General features: G+C 38.8%; 1 protein-coding gene across 2 annotated transcripts in view; it reads left to right on the top strand.

The window, feature by feature from the left end:
• The window catches only part of tgfbr3 (transforming growth factor, beta receptor III), a 75,034-nt gene extending 62,357 nt beyond the window's left edge, over window positions 1-12,677 (top strand). Inside the window, exons 15-18 of one of the 2 annotated variants that reach the window (XM_044199589.1) lie at window positions 2,289-2,339; window positions 2,816-2,866; window positions 4,221-4,328; window positions 8,054-12,677. In XM_044199589.1, the coding sequence (XP_044055524.1) occupies window positions 2,289-2,339; window positions 2,816-2,866; window positions 4,221-4,328; window positions 8,054-8,172 (329 nt within the window). In that variant the 3' untranslated portion in view covers window positions 8,173-12,677. The remainder of the gene's footprint in view (window positions 1-2,288; window positions 2,340-2,815; window positions 2,867-4,220; window positions 4,329-8,053) is intronic. The other variant, XM_044199590.1, reaches the window with a different exon arrangement.
• The last annotated feature ends 3,384 nt before the right edge of the window (window positions 12,678-16,061 follow it).

The raw sequence follows: 16,061 nt of genomic DNA, 5'->3' as shown, positions 1-16,061 counted from the left end.
AAACATAACAGCCTCAAAGACCTGCCATCAAAAGTAGATTTACTGCTTCGCAACATCAGTAAATCTTATCCCTTTTTTATGGATCTGGTAATGTTCAGGAACAGTTGAAAAGTATTTATTTTAGAGGTTGGCAGTTTAGATTCTATCATTACACCAGTACAAATAGTATTACTTTAGTTTACATCTGCAAAGATTAAAGGAAGAAGATACAAAACCTGAACCAAAAGAGTTTGGTTTATTTACATTACAATGAATAAAATGTAATCTGCTTCAGAAGAAAAAAATATTGGACAGAAAGTAGAAACTGCAGTGTATAAAATATACTTTCTAAGTGAATGTGTTGACCCTTCAGATTTCTTATCTTTCTAAGGAGCGATCTGTAATAAATATCTGTGATGATGCATTACCTGAAAACCTGCTGAATGAGGTTTTTTGTTCTCCACATGGGCTGCTGTATTCACTGGCTGGATGTCAAGCAGCTTACTTTATCATTAAAATTATCATAAAACTCAAAACTTATTATTTTAAACTCAAAATAAAGTGAAAGTGATGTTTCTACTTGTATATGAGTTTGGATTCATGCCTCAGCAGATTGTTGCCATTAAACAAGTATTAATCTTCTACACTTCTAATTTTCATCAAGTTTATACTGAAGAGATCGATAAAACCACTGTATATTATCAGTTATATACGGTGCTAATGGCCTTTATGGACCTAAGCTTTTTGCGGGAACTGTGGAGTTCAACTGTAGTTGACTTTATAAGCATGAACAACCAATGTCAAGAGTCTTGCAGAGGTGTCATCAGTGACATAAACAAATGACGTTCATAGAGATATCAAAACTATTCAACTCTGGCAACGGCCTAAAGCTGCAAACATAAGTCATGAGTTTAACTTCTAGGGTGCTGTCTGGTTCTGTTCAATCTCAGAACCCATCGGGTATCATCTAACAACGATTTAACCTCTGGGGGCAATGGCCAATGTTTCGGGCTTCCATTGTAGCCAGTGGATATCTGGATAAGGAATATCCGGGCCAAGACTTCCTCCTCTGTGCGTCATTGTTTACAGTCCGATTAGCAATCTTGGAACCCATCGGCTATCGTCTGATGACTATTTGAATGCAGATCAATTTTTTAAAAAGCTAATACAAAACTAATCTCTGGGGTTCCAAAATTGATTAAAAGCTAAATCGTCGCCAGACTATAGCTGATGGGTCACATTTCGGCCAATGCATTCTGCCTCTTTTGCTATCCCCACGGACTGTTTACCCGCATGCAACCAAAGCCCGCTCAAATGTGATTGGTCAATACTACTCAGACTACACACAGTCTAAACAGAAACCAGAACGCTTCCGATACCAAAATCTTGTCCCTGCATTCATATGCAGATCTGTTTATAGAGATTAGGTTCTGTTAAAATAGTGAACAAAAGTCAAGACCTGACAGACGTCCAGCAGTGTTGTTCCCCAAAGACATCAAAGCATTATTTGAAAAGGTACATTGAGTTTTCAGCTTGATAACCATGGGTGTCCTTAGATGAGTGTCATGTAATCTCTCCACATAAAACATAACAACCTTTGAGTCAAGTTTACAAGAAAACATTACACACCATTGTCTTTTGCTAGCCACAGTTTAGTGTGCTCTTCCTCTCTCTTTTGCTTGTGGGGCTGAAAGCATTACTGGCCAATCTCTGCATTCTTAGCATAACAAGTCACACGGGACAGATAACACTGGAGCGATGGGATGGGGGTGAAGGGTGGCAGAGAGGACGTCCTCTGGCCATCGCCCCCTCTGAAATTAAAGTCCTCTCTGATGACCTGTCATCATCCATTATGCGAGATGAAAACTCAAAGGTGTTCTTTCCAAGAATAGCACCCATTGTGCCGGAGTCTTGGACATGCACCAGGCTCACCTCTTGAGTTCTCCCCGTACACAAGCGCCTTTGTATTGTTTGTTAAGACATCATTATAGCTAACTTCACTTTTGAAAGCCGTCCAGATGGCTTGAAATAAATGGGTTAGCAGAACTGGTTGGAGTCAGTAGGTTCATCCTTTAGGACACTGTCAGCTTACAGAATAGCTGCTCTTTCAGCGTTTCCTGGTTCAGGTTTCTGTATCACATTCCACAGAGACTTGCTTATCAACACAGGGCAATATCAGCAATCTGCTGACCCTCAGGCTGACTCAGAACATGCATTGTGTAATTTTTTAATATTTCAAATTAATAATGTGCATCATATATACATGATGGTCAAGATATATTAAAATTACATTTTGTTTTATTTTGCAGTTATTCCTTCTCCCAAAGTTACCCAAAACCCACAGGATCCTTCTAATGATAGTAAGTTATTTTACAAAAGTGTCATACTAAATTATTCTCACTATTTACTCCTCTTTTTTTATATGTGTGTCTATATATGTGAATTTTATGGAGCCCCAAAGTGTTCAGTATTGAATAAATAAATAAGACATTATGAAATAAATAATTATATGAATAGATGTTGTTAAATACATAAATGAACTGCACACCCCAGCGCACGGGTGGGTGGGCACCCACGCCGACCGGTGTCTGAGGATTACCTGGTTGATCCTGCCAGTAGCATATTACATATATCTCAAAGATTAAGCCATGCAAGTCTAAGTACACACGGCTGGTACAGTGAAACTGCGAATGGCTCATTAAATCAGTTATGGTTCTTTTGACTCAGAACATGCATTGTGCTATTTTTTGAATAATTAAAATTAATAATGTATACTGTGTATCAGTATACATGATGGTCAAGATACAATATAATTACATTGTATTTTATTTTGCAGTTATTTCTTCTCCCAAAGCTCCCCAAAGCCCACAGGGTCCTTCTAATGATAGTAAGTTATTTTACAAAAGTGTCATACAAAATTATTCTCATTATTTACTCCTCTTTTTTATATATGTGTGTCTATGTATATGAATTTTATGGAGCCCCAAAGTGTCGAATAAATAAATAAGACATTTTGAAATAATCATATGAATAGATGTTGTTAAATACATAAATGAACCAATAAATTGTGAAATAATTTCAGAAATAATAACATTACAATAATAATATTTTATAATAGAATTTTTTATTTCAAAATGCCCTTTTTCAAAAGTCTGTTTTTATATGACATTTTTCCAAAAGACACTTTTATTTCATCCATCCATCCATCCATCCATTTTCTACCGCTTGGTCCCCGTTAGGGGTCGCGGGTCTATCCCAGTGACTTCGGGCCTTAGGCAGGGCACACCCTGGACAGTGGCCAACCTGTCGCAGGGCGAACACAGACACAGACAAGGACAGACAACCATTCACTCACACATTCATTCAATACGGGCAATTTTAGAGTTATCAATTAACCATGTAACACGGGAGGACATGCAGACTCCACCCAGAGAGATTGTGTGATGTTGGTCCGGTCCAGGAATCGAACCCACGAACCCACGATCTAGCACCACTTTTATTTCATGTCACATTTTATTTCAAAATGTCATGACAGTGGAGTTGTCACTAGTTCCTGCCATCTCACCTTTCAGCCAGTCACATGCCCCCAGACACCCAGCAGGCTAACTACTGTGTCTGCCAGCTAGCTAGCGCCTGTTGGCTAGAGTGACCACAGGTGTCTAGGAACATATTTCGAATCCAAACAGTGCTAGGGTAACTGAATTAACCAGCTAGCTGCCTGTTATTGAGCTTGCTTGCTCAAAGAAATTGTTTGACCTTTTGGGAAATACGCTATTTGCTTTCTTAGGGGGGCATGTGATTTCAAAAGGAAAAGAGACATTATGAAATAAAAAAGTGACATTGTGAAAGTGGCATTCTGAATGACTTGTTGAAATTGAAAAAATCTACAATGAAATAAAAATGAACTCCGACCATGAACCTTTGCACGTGCACCCCCATCTCTCTTTCCCCTCATTTCCTGTCATCCCTCTAGTTTCAGCTATCTAATTAAGGCATTAAATGCTCCAAAAAATAATTGTTGAGTTTTAATTTTTTTTTAAATGATTTAACAAATTATTGTATAATTTATATATTTTACACAATGTATTCATGTTATTATTTATTCAGTAATGTCTTATTTATTTAATTAATATTGAACACTTTGGGGCTCCATAGACTTTGTGTTGTGTGTGTGAAAGTTTTTAAATATTTCCAAGTTGTCATGTAAACATGTATGAACTATGTGCTGCTTTGTTTCCCAGACACACTGTACGTGCTGGACACTCCGACAGTGGTGGGGATCGCCTTTGCAGCCTTTGTGATTGGGGCTCTGTTGACCGGAGCCCTGTGGTTTATCTACTCACACACAGGTAGGTCCTTTACCTGCTGCTCCACGGCCCCGGTTCACCTCTACATTAGATGAAAAGATAAGATTCAAAGGAATGTCCGAGTCTCTCAGTGCCAGAAATGTGCCGCTGGGATTGCCAAACATCCTGCTGCTGACAGAGGCCAGTTCACAATAACATATTGACTCCTCTACTGTAAATATATCCTGTTGGTCAGCAGCAAGAGCTCTTCTCTTTCCTGCCTTTGAATGTTTTGGGGGCTGCACGGTGGTCAGCAAATATTCTCAGTACAATGGCTGGAGACTAGTTGGAAATTCCCCTTGTTGGGTTTAGTGGGCCCTCACAGGAAAAGACACACAATCTGTCCATTAGATGCCAAGACCTTCCCCATCGTCCCCAGCCTGCTGACCCCAGCTGACCCCTGAGAGGAAGTGCGCTCCCAACAGCCCTCTGAGTTCACCGTTGCATAGCGCTGCCCTGTTCTCGTTGGCCTGACTGCTTGACTGGTGATCCGCCATGCCATTGACCTGTTGCCCCGTGGCTGATGTGTTCTCCATGGACATCTTTTATAAATGGGGTCAGGATGTTTGAGTTTAGAAGCCAGGGCTTTCAGAAAATACAACAATGTGAGTGTTTAAGTTTACACTAAGTTTACAGTTTGGAAGAAAGAAAATCATCCCTGATAGTTGTGAATGTAGTTGTGAAAGATACAGGCACTTGTTAGAACTGTTACAAACTGTTTAAAGTTCCAGTCATGCTAAGTCACATCTATAAGTGTTTACTGAACAGGATTTCATGTAGCAGAAAAAATCAGCTGTCAGATTTTAGTGCCCTTATCTTTATCACAATATTGGTATTGGCTCCTCTTTCGAAAGCCACTTGATTTAAGCTTTATGGGTTTACTAGAGTGACAAAGTAACACATGCCTTGTAATTGACTGGTTTTCCAAAAACATTAGAGGTCCAAAGTGAGCATGTGAAGAGAAACAGGTGTAACGATAGTAGTTATGGACTTTCAGAATGTAGGGATAAAGGCACATGTTCCTGTTGGTGTGAAATAGGCCTTAGTTGGGCGTGTGAAGCAGTCTTGGCTGAAATGACCTTACATGGCAGTATTGGCAGTTCTATGTATACCCCAAGAATGTAGAAGTATAAATGCTTTAAAAAGCACCCCACAATATATTATTTGACATTTTGCTCATGATCTTGGCACATACAATAGGGCTGCATTCTGCCAGGGCTGCAGGCACGTGTGCCAAGAGAGCTGCTCTCCACCTCTGCTCAATTGGTGAAAAAACATACAAATGAAAAATTCAAACCAAGTGTAAAAACAGGCTGAATCACTCACATTAAAGAGAAATTTCACACATTATCTGCTCTGAAATCCAAACATATCCTACAAGATTAGAATTAGAATAATGGTGATCATACACTGCACAATAGTATAAGCTACCTTGACAGTACACACTACACACCAGCTTCCTTTTTTAGCCATGCTAGCGGCAAAGTTCTTGGAATGCCAGTGTTGGTTGGTTGGTCCTACACTTATCTCTATCTAAACACCTATTGGATGGATTAACATGACATTGTCCTGACATTCATGGTACCCAAAGTATGGATCCTAATGACTTTGGTGATTCTGACTTTTCCTCGAGCGCCACCATGAGGTTTTAATTCCTTGACAACTGTTGGATGGATTGCCATGACATTTGGTACATACCGTACACTCATGTTTCACTTTGGATGAATTGTAATAACTTTGGTGATCCCTTCACTTTTTATCTAGCGCCACCATCAGGTCAAAATTTAATTTGTCCAATTGTTTGGTTTATGACCACATACCTGCAAAACAAATGCCATTCCCATCAGCCTATGCTGTACTACTGTATGTGTTTAGTGCCAATTAGCAAACATTAGCATGCTAAACTAAGATGATGATCCATTCTTGTGTTGTGTGTGTTTCCATTCAGATATGATTTGTCTGGTAAGACAGGTTAGTACTTGGCTAAATCGATGGCTGAGACTGAGGCAAATCAGAGATAATAGAAAATGTCTCTATATTTGATTTCACAGTCCAGACTATTGTATTCCTCAAGCCTTTGACAAAAGCGATGTAGTAATGGATTGATTTTTAATTAAGTGTGATAATATGAAGCTGCTTGTCCACACTGCACACAGGAGATATGAAGTGTCAACAATGTTTCCAGTCTATCTGGGGTTAATAAAGTCACTGATTTAACATTACATTTTTCCACTTGTCACATTAGTGAGTTTTGAGAAATGTCATGGCCCTCAAAGGAGTTTTCTGTATCATATCCTTGGATACTTTGTTTAAAACATTGTAAGTTTGGAGTGTTGTTTGTGCCAAGAGATACTGAGGTTGTGCTTTTTCTTTTGTGATTCCTCGTCCAGAGGTTAAGGCAAATTGTCCCTGAGTCAGACATCTGTTGCAACAACTGCAGTTTTTATACACAGTATGTTTCTGTGACATAAAAGCACCCTTTATCTCTCCTATCTAGAAAGATAATATTGGACTTGGGAATATATATTTCCTCAGACAGATGAGGTGAATCCATGTCCCTTTGTTTTGTAGAGCTCTTGGTCCTGTGAGGGAAAGACCGCTGGCAGCTCTGCTCTGGTAAACATTAGCAAACTTAGGGGCCCCAAAGAGGGAGCGGGATGCAAGATTGCCTGTGGACACATATGCCTGTCATATACGCAAGCACTCATAGACACACACACAACTTTTAGTACAAACCAAACTGTCAATAGACAAGTCTTTGTCTAAAGGCGAAGATTTTATTGTGTGCACTCTATTTTTCTGGGAGGAATAAAGCTAGGAAGCAACCAAGGAACGGACTGAAGTAATAATTGTTCCAAATACTCAAATTAAACACAGACTTGGCTTTATTTCAAAAGCTGTTCATTGTCTGTCAGAGACGATTTCTGTAAACAAATTTAAGAACTTTTATTCGCACCTTCATTTTTAAGCGTTGGATCCCAGCCTACGAAATGAAATGCTTATTTAGGCGTAGAACAGTAAAGCAGTCAGTGGTTTGAGCTCCAGTCAGAAGGCCCTGTCTTGTGTTTGTTCTGCTTTATCTGCTAAAGCCGGGCTAATTGAATCCAGATAACTAAAGAAACGATCTCCATGAGCCGCAATCCTCTTCTCTTTTTGTTCAAAATATCATCTGTCAGATAGGATGTGAGCGGTTGTTTCTGGGCTCTCTGAGGTGACATGTGTTGGGTCCCAGCAGTTGAAAACACTTTGTGAATCTGTGGCAGATTATGCTTGAAGATGTTAAAAGTTAGGGCAAATTAAATCCAAAGTTCTTCTTGCATTACTTTGCACATTTGCCAAGTGCTTTGTACTGAAAACTAGTTTTACTTGTAGTGTAGTGTCTAGTGTTTTTACTTGTGCTTGAGTAAAAATGTATTAATCTACACAAAGCTGTGCACAAAACATCGGGATGTAGAATTTTATTTTAACTTAAGTAAAAGGTTTATGTCAAGTAGTGACAGTCATAGTAAACAGTAGGAGATTTAACAGTACATTTTTTCTTTTAAATTGTACGAGTACAGAGGAACAATGGAGGTTCCACTGTCTTACAGGAGTGCAATGTGTTGCTTTAAACAAATCGATTAGTCATGTTTCTGCCAACCTCTACCTTTCTGTAATATATATATACATTTTCTCTCTCTCTCTTTGGTCCAATCCCCTCCTGCCTCCCTCTCCTGCTCTGTGTCTAGGAGAGACAGCTGGCACACAGCAGGTCCAGAACTCCCAGCCCGCCTCAGAGAACAGCAGCGCGGCCCACAGTATCGGCAGCACACAAAGCACACCCTGCTCCAGCAGCAGCACAGCGTAGTCCAGGACGCAACCCAGAGATGCGCAAAGACTGGAAGGGCCCCAACGGTTCCCAAGGACCGGTTTATTGATCTCCTTCCATGAAAGGAATTATTTCTGGGGATGCGATAGGAAGGAAAAAAGTATGATTTTAAGAAGAAAACACACAATAACACCTTTGGTCCTTTTGTGCCACTTCAAGTGTATGCAGACAAATATACTATCCTTGTGTTACTGGTCTGTAATTGTAGTGAGACCCAGCTAGGCAGCCTCACCTCATATCTAGTGCAAAAAACTACAAGAAACAAATGCGAGTGTGTACCAGGCATTTCTTTCTAATCCAAATGCTGCTTTTTTTCTGACCACAACACAGCCTTTTGTTTTGACCTTAAATGGTGTGATTTCGGCTGTTTGGAACAAGCAGGTGTACTCCAACAGCAAAGCAATCAGGCTGCGGTGATGTCAGTATTAGTAAGTGAGATGTTGATGGATGGACTGTAACATGTTACTTTATGACATGCAACCCTGAAGGTGGCAAAGGAGCAAAGCAACCACTATTAACATGCGGACAAAAGTGCAGTATGAATGGAAGTCAGCATCTTGACACAGAGAGAGATAATGGATTTTAAAAGATGCAAGACGGTGTTGTAAGTATTGAATGTATACAGAAAAGTAAATGCCAAAAAATGTGAAAGAAAAATGTGAAAGACATGCTGATAAAATGCCACATTCTATAATGTACTCATTTCACTCATTCTTCCCTCATAATGGATTTCTATACAGTAGTTATAGAAATGCATTTCAGTAGGTGGGAGTTTGAGTCTCAATTTCATTGAAGTTACACAACTTCACAGGGGCAATATTGGTTTCACTTTTACTAGTTGTTGTTAATGGAGTAGTTTGAGATTTTAATATATGTTTATTTGCTTTTTATCCCAAAGTTAGATGAGAAGATCGATGCCTCTCTCATGTCTGTGCGTTAAGTTCGAAGCTCGATACAGGAGGTGAATAGCCTAGCTTAGCATGAAGACTGGAAGCAAGTTAGCTCAAAGAAATAGTTCGGCATTTTTAAGAAAACATTGCAGCAGGAAACTCCCCCTAAAACCACAAACTGTCGTTTTACATTTTGGCCTGTGTGCGGATTAAACAACATATAGCAAGTTTATTAGTGAGCCTTAGAGTAGGTTAGTAGGTGTATTTTTTAAATTTTGGACAGAGTAAGGATAGCTGTTTGCCCCTGCTTCCAGTTGTATGCTAAGCTAGGCTAATCACCTCCTGGCTCCAATCAAGAGCTTCAGAGAGCTATCAATCTTCTTATCTCACTCTCAAAAATTAAGCAAATAAGTGTATTTCCCAAATTATCAAAATATTATTTTAAGACCTGTATATTTTTGTGAATATTGTAAATACTCAAATCTGTTTTTGTACTTCTGGATTAGACAAGATTTACCAGTGTGCGGTGCCAGTTAATACCATTTCTCATTTTAAATGTGATCAAATAAGAATTGAATGAAATGATTCGAAAGTGATGATTGACAGGTTCAACTTAGGGTGTAATTTAAGGACATGAATTCAAAATCGTGGTTTGGTATAGTTGACGTAGTTTTGGTCCTACTGTCTGTTCCTTTACACTGTTACAGACTCTGCTCATTATTGATTTAATTTTTGCTTACTTTTACAGTTAATCGATTGTTTAGTCTATAAAATGTCAGAAGATAGTAAAAAATGCCCATCAGACCACCAGTCCAAAGCCCAAAGATATGATTTAAAACAGAGAAAAGCAGCAAATACTCACATCTGAGAAACTGCAAAGAAAGAATATTTGGCATTTTCCCTTGAGAAATGTCTTAAACGATGATTATTTTATCTGTCAGTTGACTAATTGATTATCCAACTAAATGTTTCAGCACTTCTTTACACATTCAGCTGATTGTCTTCTTATCAGACAGAGGAGAGTAGATTTGTTACATTGTAAAGCCACATGTACAGTGTATGGATTTATTTTTATTTTATCCCAGTTCTTTTTGTACAAATCTTGGCACTGACAGTGTGTTGAATAAGCTGTAGCTGAAGCTCATTGTTATGGACATGCAACTGCAACACCACGACTACCCCACCGTCTCAGTATAATATGAATGTTTGCCTTAGTGCCTTCCTTTAACCTGTATGTGTTTTTATCAGGCTGTGTGTGGGAGTAACTGGGCCCTTTGAATTCGAGGAGGGAAGTTTCCCTGTAACGATTTATAACAAGAAAAACAGAATGTATATTATCTCAAAGCTTTTGATATTTCTTTTCTTATGTAAACATGTATAAAGCTTTCTGCAGAGGGAACAGAGTATAAATATATATATTTGTGTATAGAATTATATTTTGGAATATATTTACCAAGAGAAATTTATTGTCTTCTATGTGTGTAAGTACTGTGAATTGTTGGATGTGCTCATACATAACACACGTTTGTGGGGGATTTATTCAGTTTATTAATAAAAACCTCATGGCATGTTTTATGACACTTTGACTAATGAAGATTAAATATTCATATTTGTAATACAAAAGTATTTAACTTTTTTTTTTTTAAAGAATCACACTGCGTCTGTTTTACTGACCTAGGAGAATGAAAAGTATGCCTTTTCCTAACAAAATGATCAAATATTCGTTTGAAATAACCTAGTTGATTAACTTTGACTTTGTACTGCCATCATGTTTATTTACCTTTGAAACTTTTATATTTCAATTGTTCATTAAAGAATGTGTCATAAAACATGTTATGAGTTTGTAATGAATATCATATATAAATGCTTTTCAAACAAAGCATAACCTGCAGGTAATTTCTTCTGTACATGGAACACAACTCCTTATGTTTTGTCTAAACATTATTATAGTTTGTCATCTAATTTGGAGGGAATTTTTACTCTATTGAAGTTGTTGCAGATTGATTACTATTTTCTATAAATAGTGTTTACTAAAATATTTTCATATGAAGTAAAGAAAGATGTTATATAACCTTGTGAAATGAATATACCTTAAATATCATTGATGATAAGCTGTAGCAATGAATATTACACTATATTTTTAACACAGTATTCGTAAATGGTGGAGTTAATTCCAACAGTTACTGTTTTGTCATACAACAAAACCCAGGTCACAGACTTGTTTAGGTCCTTCTGTCACACCGATGGCGTTTATCTCCTTAAAATAATGAAAACAATTAAATCAAGTCTAAACCACTAATGGCAGTAGTTAAACCAAAAGTGGAATGTATAATAAGCGTGTATGTATTCATTTGGAATGGAGGGTGGAGAAAATCCAACTATCTGTTATTTTGTTTCTGGAAACTCAACTGTTTTCAGTAACACTAGAGAAATATTTTTTATTGAGTTGTATTAGAACCACTTGGTTTTAGAGCAACATTAGAACTTGTTTGTTTTATCGGGCCTGTTGCCAGATGTGTCCGTGCCAAATCCCTGTTCTCTAAACCTCTATTCAGTAAAGCTCACTTATACGGTAAATATACAGCAGTGATATGTAGTGCACTGTTGCTGTAATCAAGCAGCATTACTGTGAACAACAACACTGTATCTCAGTGTATACAGAATTGACATAGGGAAAGATTCATGTCTTGCTGGGTGGAAATGTGCCGCAGCCTATAATCAGCGGTCATTGTGCGATTAAGGCTTTCTGAAATTCCTGTAGTTTTGAGGTTTCTCTTATCGACTGTGGCAAATCCGTCTCCCATATGTAATTATCTCCTCCACCCCTCCTTGTGTCATGCTGAGCCTCAACTGATGTTCTGGATCTAATCTTCTCATTTGAGATAATTTGGGCATATTATTTCACCCAAACTAACAATTCATGAGAGTTGCTGTTCAAGTATCGACGTTCCTCCCTGCATGTTGTCCCAGTGCATGCTGGGAAAAGCTCCGCCACTCCCCCCCCCCCATGACCCTGAATGTGGATGAGTAGGTAAAGATAATATGCTATCATGAAATAATAATGCTGTATCAGACAAAAGGAGCATTGTTGTAAGTGTGCTGAAATAGTAAAAGATGCTTTCACTATATGACTTATAGTTAATGCTGAACTGAGAACAGCTGTAATTGGAGTACAAATCCATATATCTAGTTATTGATTGTATTTTTTTTTAACCATTTGACTACCTCATGTTTTCTATGAATGTGTAATTTGTGTACTATGTGTGTGTCGGTATGTGTGTGAGTGTTTTCTGTTCCTATGTTTGAACTCAAGAAAAAGTTGAAATGCTGATAGATTATACTGCATTCGGATGATTTGGGGCCCCTACGTGGTTTTATTGCAGTTACACGTTTATTTGTCAATCTCAATGCAAACAAATGAAGAGTTTGAGCTTTCCCACGATGCCAAGATTGCCTTTTTTGGCCGGTGTAAATGTGTAAAACTTTGGTTAGCCGTTATTGTTTCCTTTAGTTTTTGAAACGTTTTATATGCTGTAAATATGCATGATATTTGTATATCCATTATGTCCAATAAATCTTCATAATAATTTATAAGATTGTTGTTTGATGATTTCTCTGAGGGCGCTCGATGTTGAGCCATATGTGTGAGGGTACAGTGTGGATACCTCCTGTATGGATTTGGTTTAGAACAATGAGCTGTAATAATGATGTGTTGGGCTTGGCTCTGTTGCGGTGACCCGTCTCTGGTGAGCTCATAACATGATACATACCATGTGGACCTCTGGCTGAAGGTTTTCAGGGGCGGGAGACCACTGAGATGAGTGCAATGCATGAGTCCTTACCTCTCTCCCCTCCCCACCGGCATTCGCTCCATCTTTGCTTTTGATTAGAGCTCCTTGGAGACGGCTGTAAGCAGCGTGCCTTGGAGTAGATTTGAAAGACTCTGATTATAGCACAAGAGAAAGAGGCCAAGGGCGAACGCTAAAGCAGCCGCTCGTTATGCCAGCTCAGGTTTGGGTTTGCTGGTCCACATGTTCCAAATCCCTCTGACCCCTTTAAGGCCTCTGTGATGTCACATCTGTATCTCGTTCCCCCACACTGCCCTCACTGAGGCATCCTCATGCTGCGACGCTCTTGTCCAACTGATGACTCACTTATTGAATTCTTAAACAAACGCTCATCCACCTCATCAAGACATAATGTAGAGTGTGATGTAATTATTTTCGTTTCCAGCTTTCCCCTTTGGGTACCTGGACCACAGATTTGTTGTTTGGCTTTTACATTCTGCAGCTAATCCTTTTGGTCCCTGATTGCATGTGCCCCAGACAATAGTGCATGACAAATACAGGCTCAAATTAAAAAGGGGTTTTTGTTTTGATTTTTGCTGACAGGACTCCAAACACTGACGCCGGGGAGGCTAGACTAATTTAGGCCAGACCTTTGCTACTAAACACGATTACTTGAATTAAGTTAAGTGAGATGTTTGGGACATTTTTGGCTGGTTTACAACATCAGAGGGGCGTGAGACCAGATCAACAGGCCATGTATGCCTACCGTCACAGCTCCTCTTCCTGTCCCATGGCACATAACTGTAATGTGGTCGGAACAATAACAGCACATCCTGCGATAAACCGAGGTCAAAGAGACATACTCTGAAGACGTTGCTTCGCGGAATCGCATTCACACACGAACAAATGTATAAAAAATCCAACGAAACAAACCTTTCACAGAAAAATTAGAAATCAAATACTCCATGTCGTGTTGCAGAGACACTGACACCTTCCCTAAAGTTCTGATGTCAGTAGTGAAAATAAACATGTAATGTACCTTCAACTGCTTTAGCTCTTCCTGCTCTGCTTAGTCACACCTGTAATGCCATAGTGATGTAACCTTTCAGCCTGCAGATGGTTTAGTCTCCCATATCCTGTTCTTTCATATGTAGAAATAGAAATGATCAAAACAATCTCTCCAACAGTTCGAACACATGGAAAATAAAGTCTTTGCAGTATTGTAATGTAATTCAGTGCACAACATCTCGCATATTATCACGTTATAGAGTTGCGAAGTGGGAAAAGCTATTTCGGACGCCATTGGTTCTGGGAGTAAAAGTCCCATTCATTTTCTCCATGAACAATGTTAGATGACTCACAGTCTGCCACGGCTTGGATGGACATGAAAATCTCCTGGTTGAATCATCAGTACAAAATATGAAACACTGCATTGGAAAATAATCTGGTTCTTAGATAAAAAGTTGAAGGCACAAATCTGTGTTCAAATGTGAGAAGTTGACTACAACTCCCATGGTACATTTGGTAAGAAACAGCTCATCTAATTTCATAAGAAATATCTACTTTCAAAATTCCATTTTGGTAATAAACATCAGATCACTAAGTTTAAAGGCCCCGAAAACGTATTTTCTCAATGAATAATGGGGACCTAACAGAACACACTTCCTGTCTCAGTTAGTGCAGTTCTGGTTATTTCACTTGAGAGGTGGGGATCTTCTCACTGGTTTGAAGTGGGCGGCTCAGTTGGAAAAAGTGACGATGCGTTCTTCCATGCACCAGTCTCAGTAAAATCTGATCAAACCACGCTCACACAGACCTGATGAAGCAGATTAGCTGAGGGTTTGACTGTTATACCCTTAATAAATACTACCTAGGGACCTTTTCTTCCGAATATTGAGATTTAAAACCAAGTTTTCACGGGTTATGGATGAATTTGGCAATTATGGCACTGTGTTTTGTTCTCAACTAAAAAAACAAAGGGTTTTGGGTTTGCTACAGCTCTAATAGTGTCTCCAACAGGCTTTTTTCCATAGCAACAGTGGCAGAGACATAAATTTAGACCGCGCAGGCAGTGTGGTTGCACTGGGGCCCACAGAGAGAGTAGGCCCTCAACTACACATTGGGTGGAAGCAGAGAACGGGGCCCTTGAGAGTTATTACTACCTCAGAAATACACCTGTGTTCAAAGAAGAACTCACATTGAAATTAAATTGGTGCCATTTGCTATATATCCCCTCGATAAGGCAAACCCAGTTCCGTCATGTTTTGTTTTTTTAGTAAAATAGTAACAAAATGATATGCTTATTCTACATGAACTATAAAAACTACAAATAAACTATAAAAAACATTTCAATTAAATGAATAATTTAATAATTTTCTTTGGTATTTTTGTCCTATACAGATATGCAATGATGATTGCTGGGTAATATGTATGTTGATGTTGTCCAGTGTCATGTCTCTATTTGATCATGTGACGAGACGATACGATATACAGAAGCTAGTTTAGGCGCTAGCCATGGTCCTGAATGCTTTCTCTTTGACCTCTCTACTTTCCCAATACAAAGTAACTCATTCAACTGTAAAATCCAACACATCGTTGGTAAAATATATATACACCTAATGGTGTGTGTGTGTGTGTGTGCTTCATAACTAGTAACTAGCGTGCCCTAGGGCCTGTCATAATAGCGTGCACTGGGGCCCGTCATAACTACCTTACACCACTGCTCATGGGTATTGTAGTTATGTGTTTGGTGAAGAAAATGAAGGACATCGTTATACGAAAAAGTAAAAAACACAACAGCACAACAAAGACCACCAATATACTGCATGTCAAAGCAGCCACAGCAACTACACAGGCAAAAGCAAACTTTAGAGCAATCCCTAACCAAATCACCATATTAAAACAAATGTAGCCTGGACAATCAGTGCCTGTCCAATTCAGCTATTTTGATTCAATGGCACACTTGGAAAAACTCCTCTGTTTAGATGAACTGATGAGATTCATTATGCCCAGTTGTGCTCCAGCCCCCTCCGCACCCCTACTTCCTCACCAGCTGGTTATTCACTGAAACATAAGCTAAGCGTCTAAAAAGCTCCATAGAGTTGAGAGGAACTGAAGGGGTGGGGTGATACATTTTGTGTGTGTTTGTCACTTTTACATCGCTCAGAGTCATTTGAACCATTGCTGTTGA

Source organism: Siniperca chuatsi, linkage group LG6 (assembly GCF_020085105.1).
Source record: "Siniperca chuatsi isolate FFG_IHB_CAS linkage group LG6, ASM2008510v1, whole genome shotgun sequence".
NCBI lineage: Eukaryota > Metazoa > Chordata > Actinopteri > Centrarchiformes > Sinipercidae > Siniperca > Siniperca chuatsi.
Note: the sequence above shows the minus strand (reverse complement) of the source record. Positions and strands in the feature narration are given on the sequence as shown.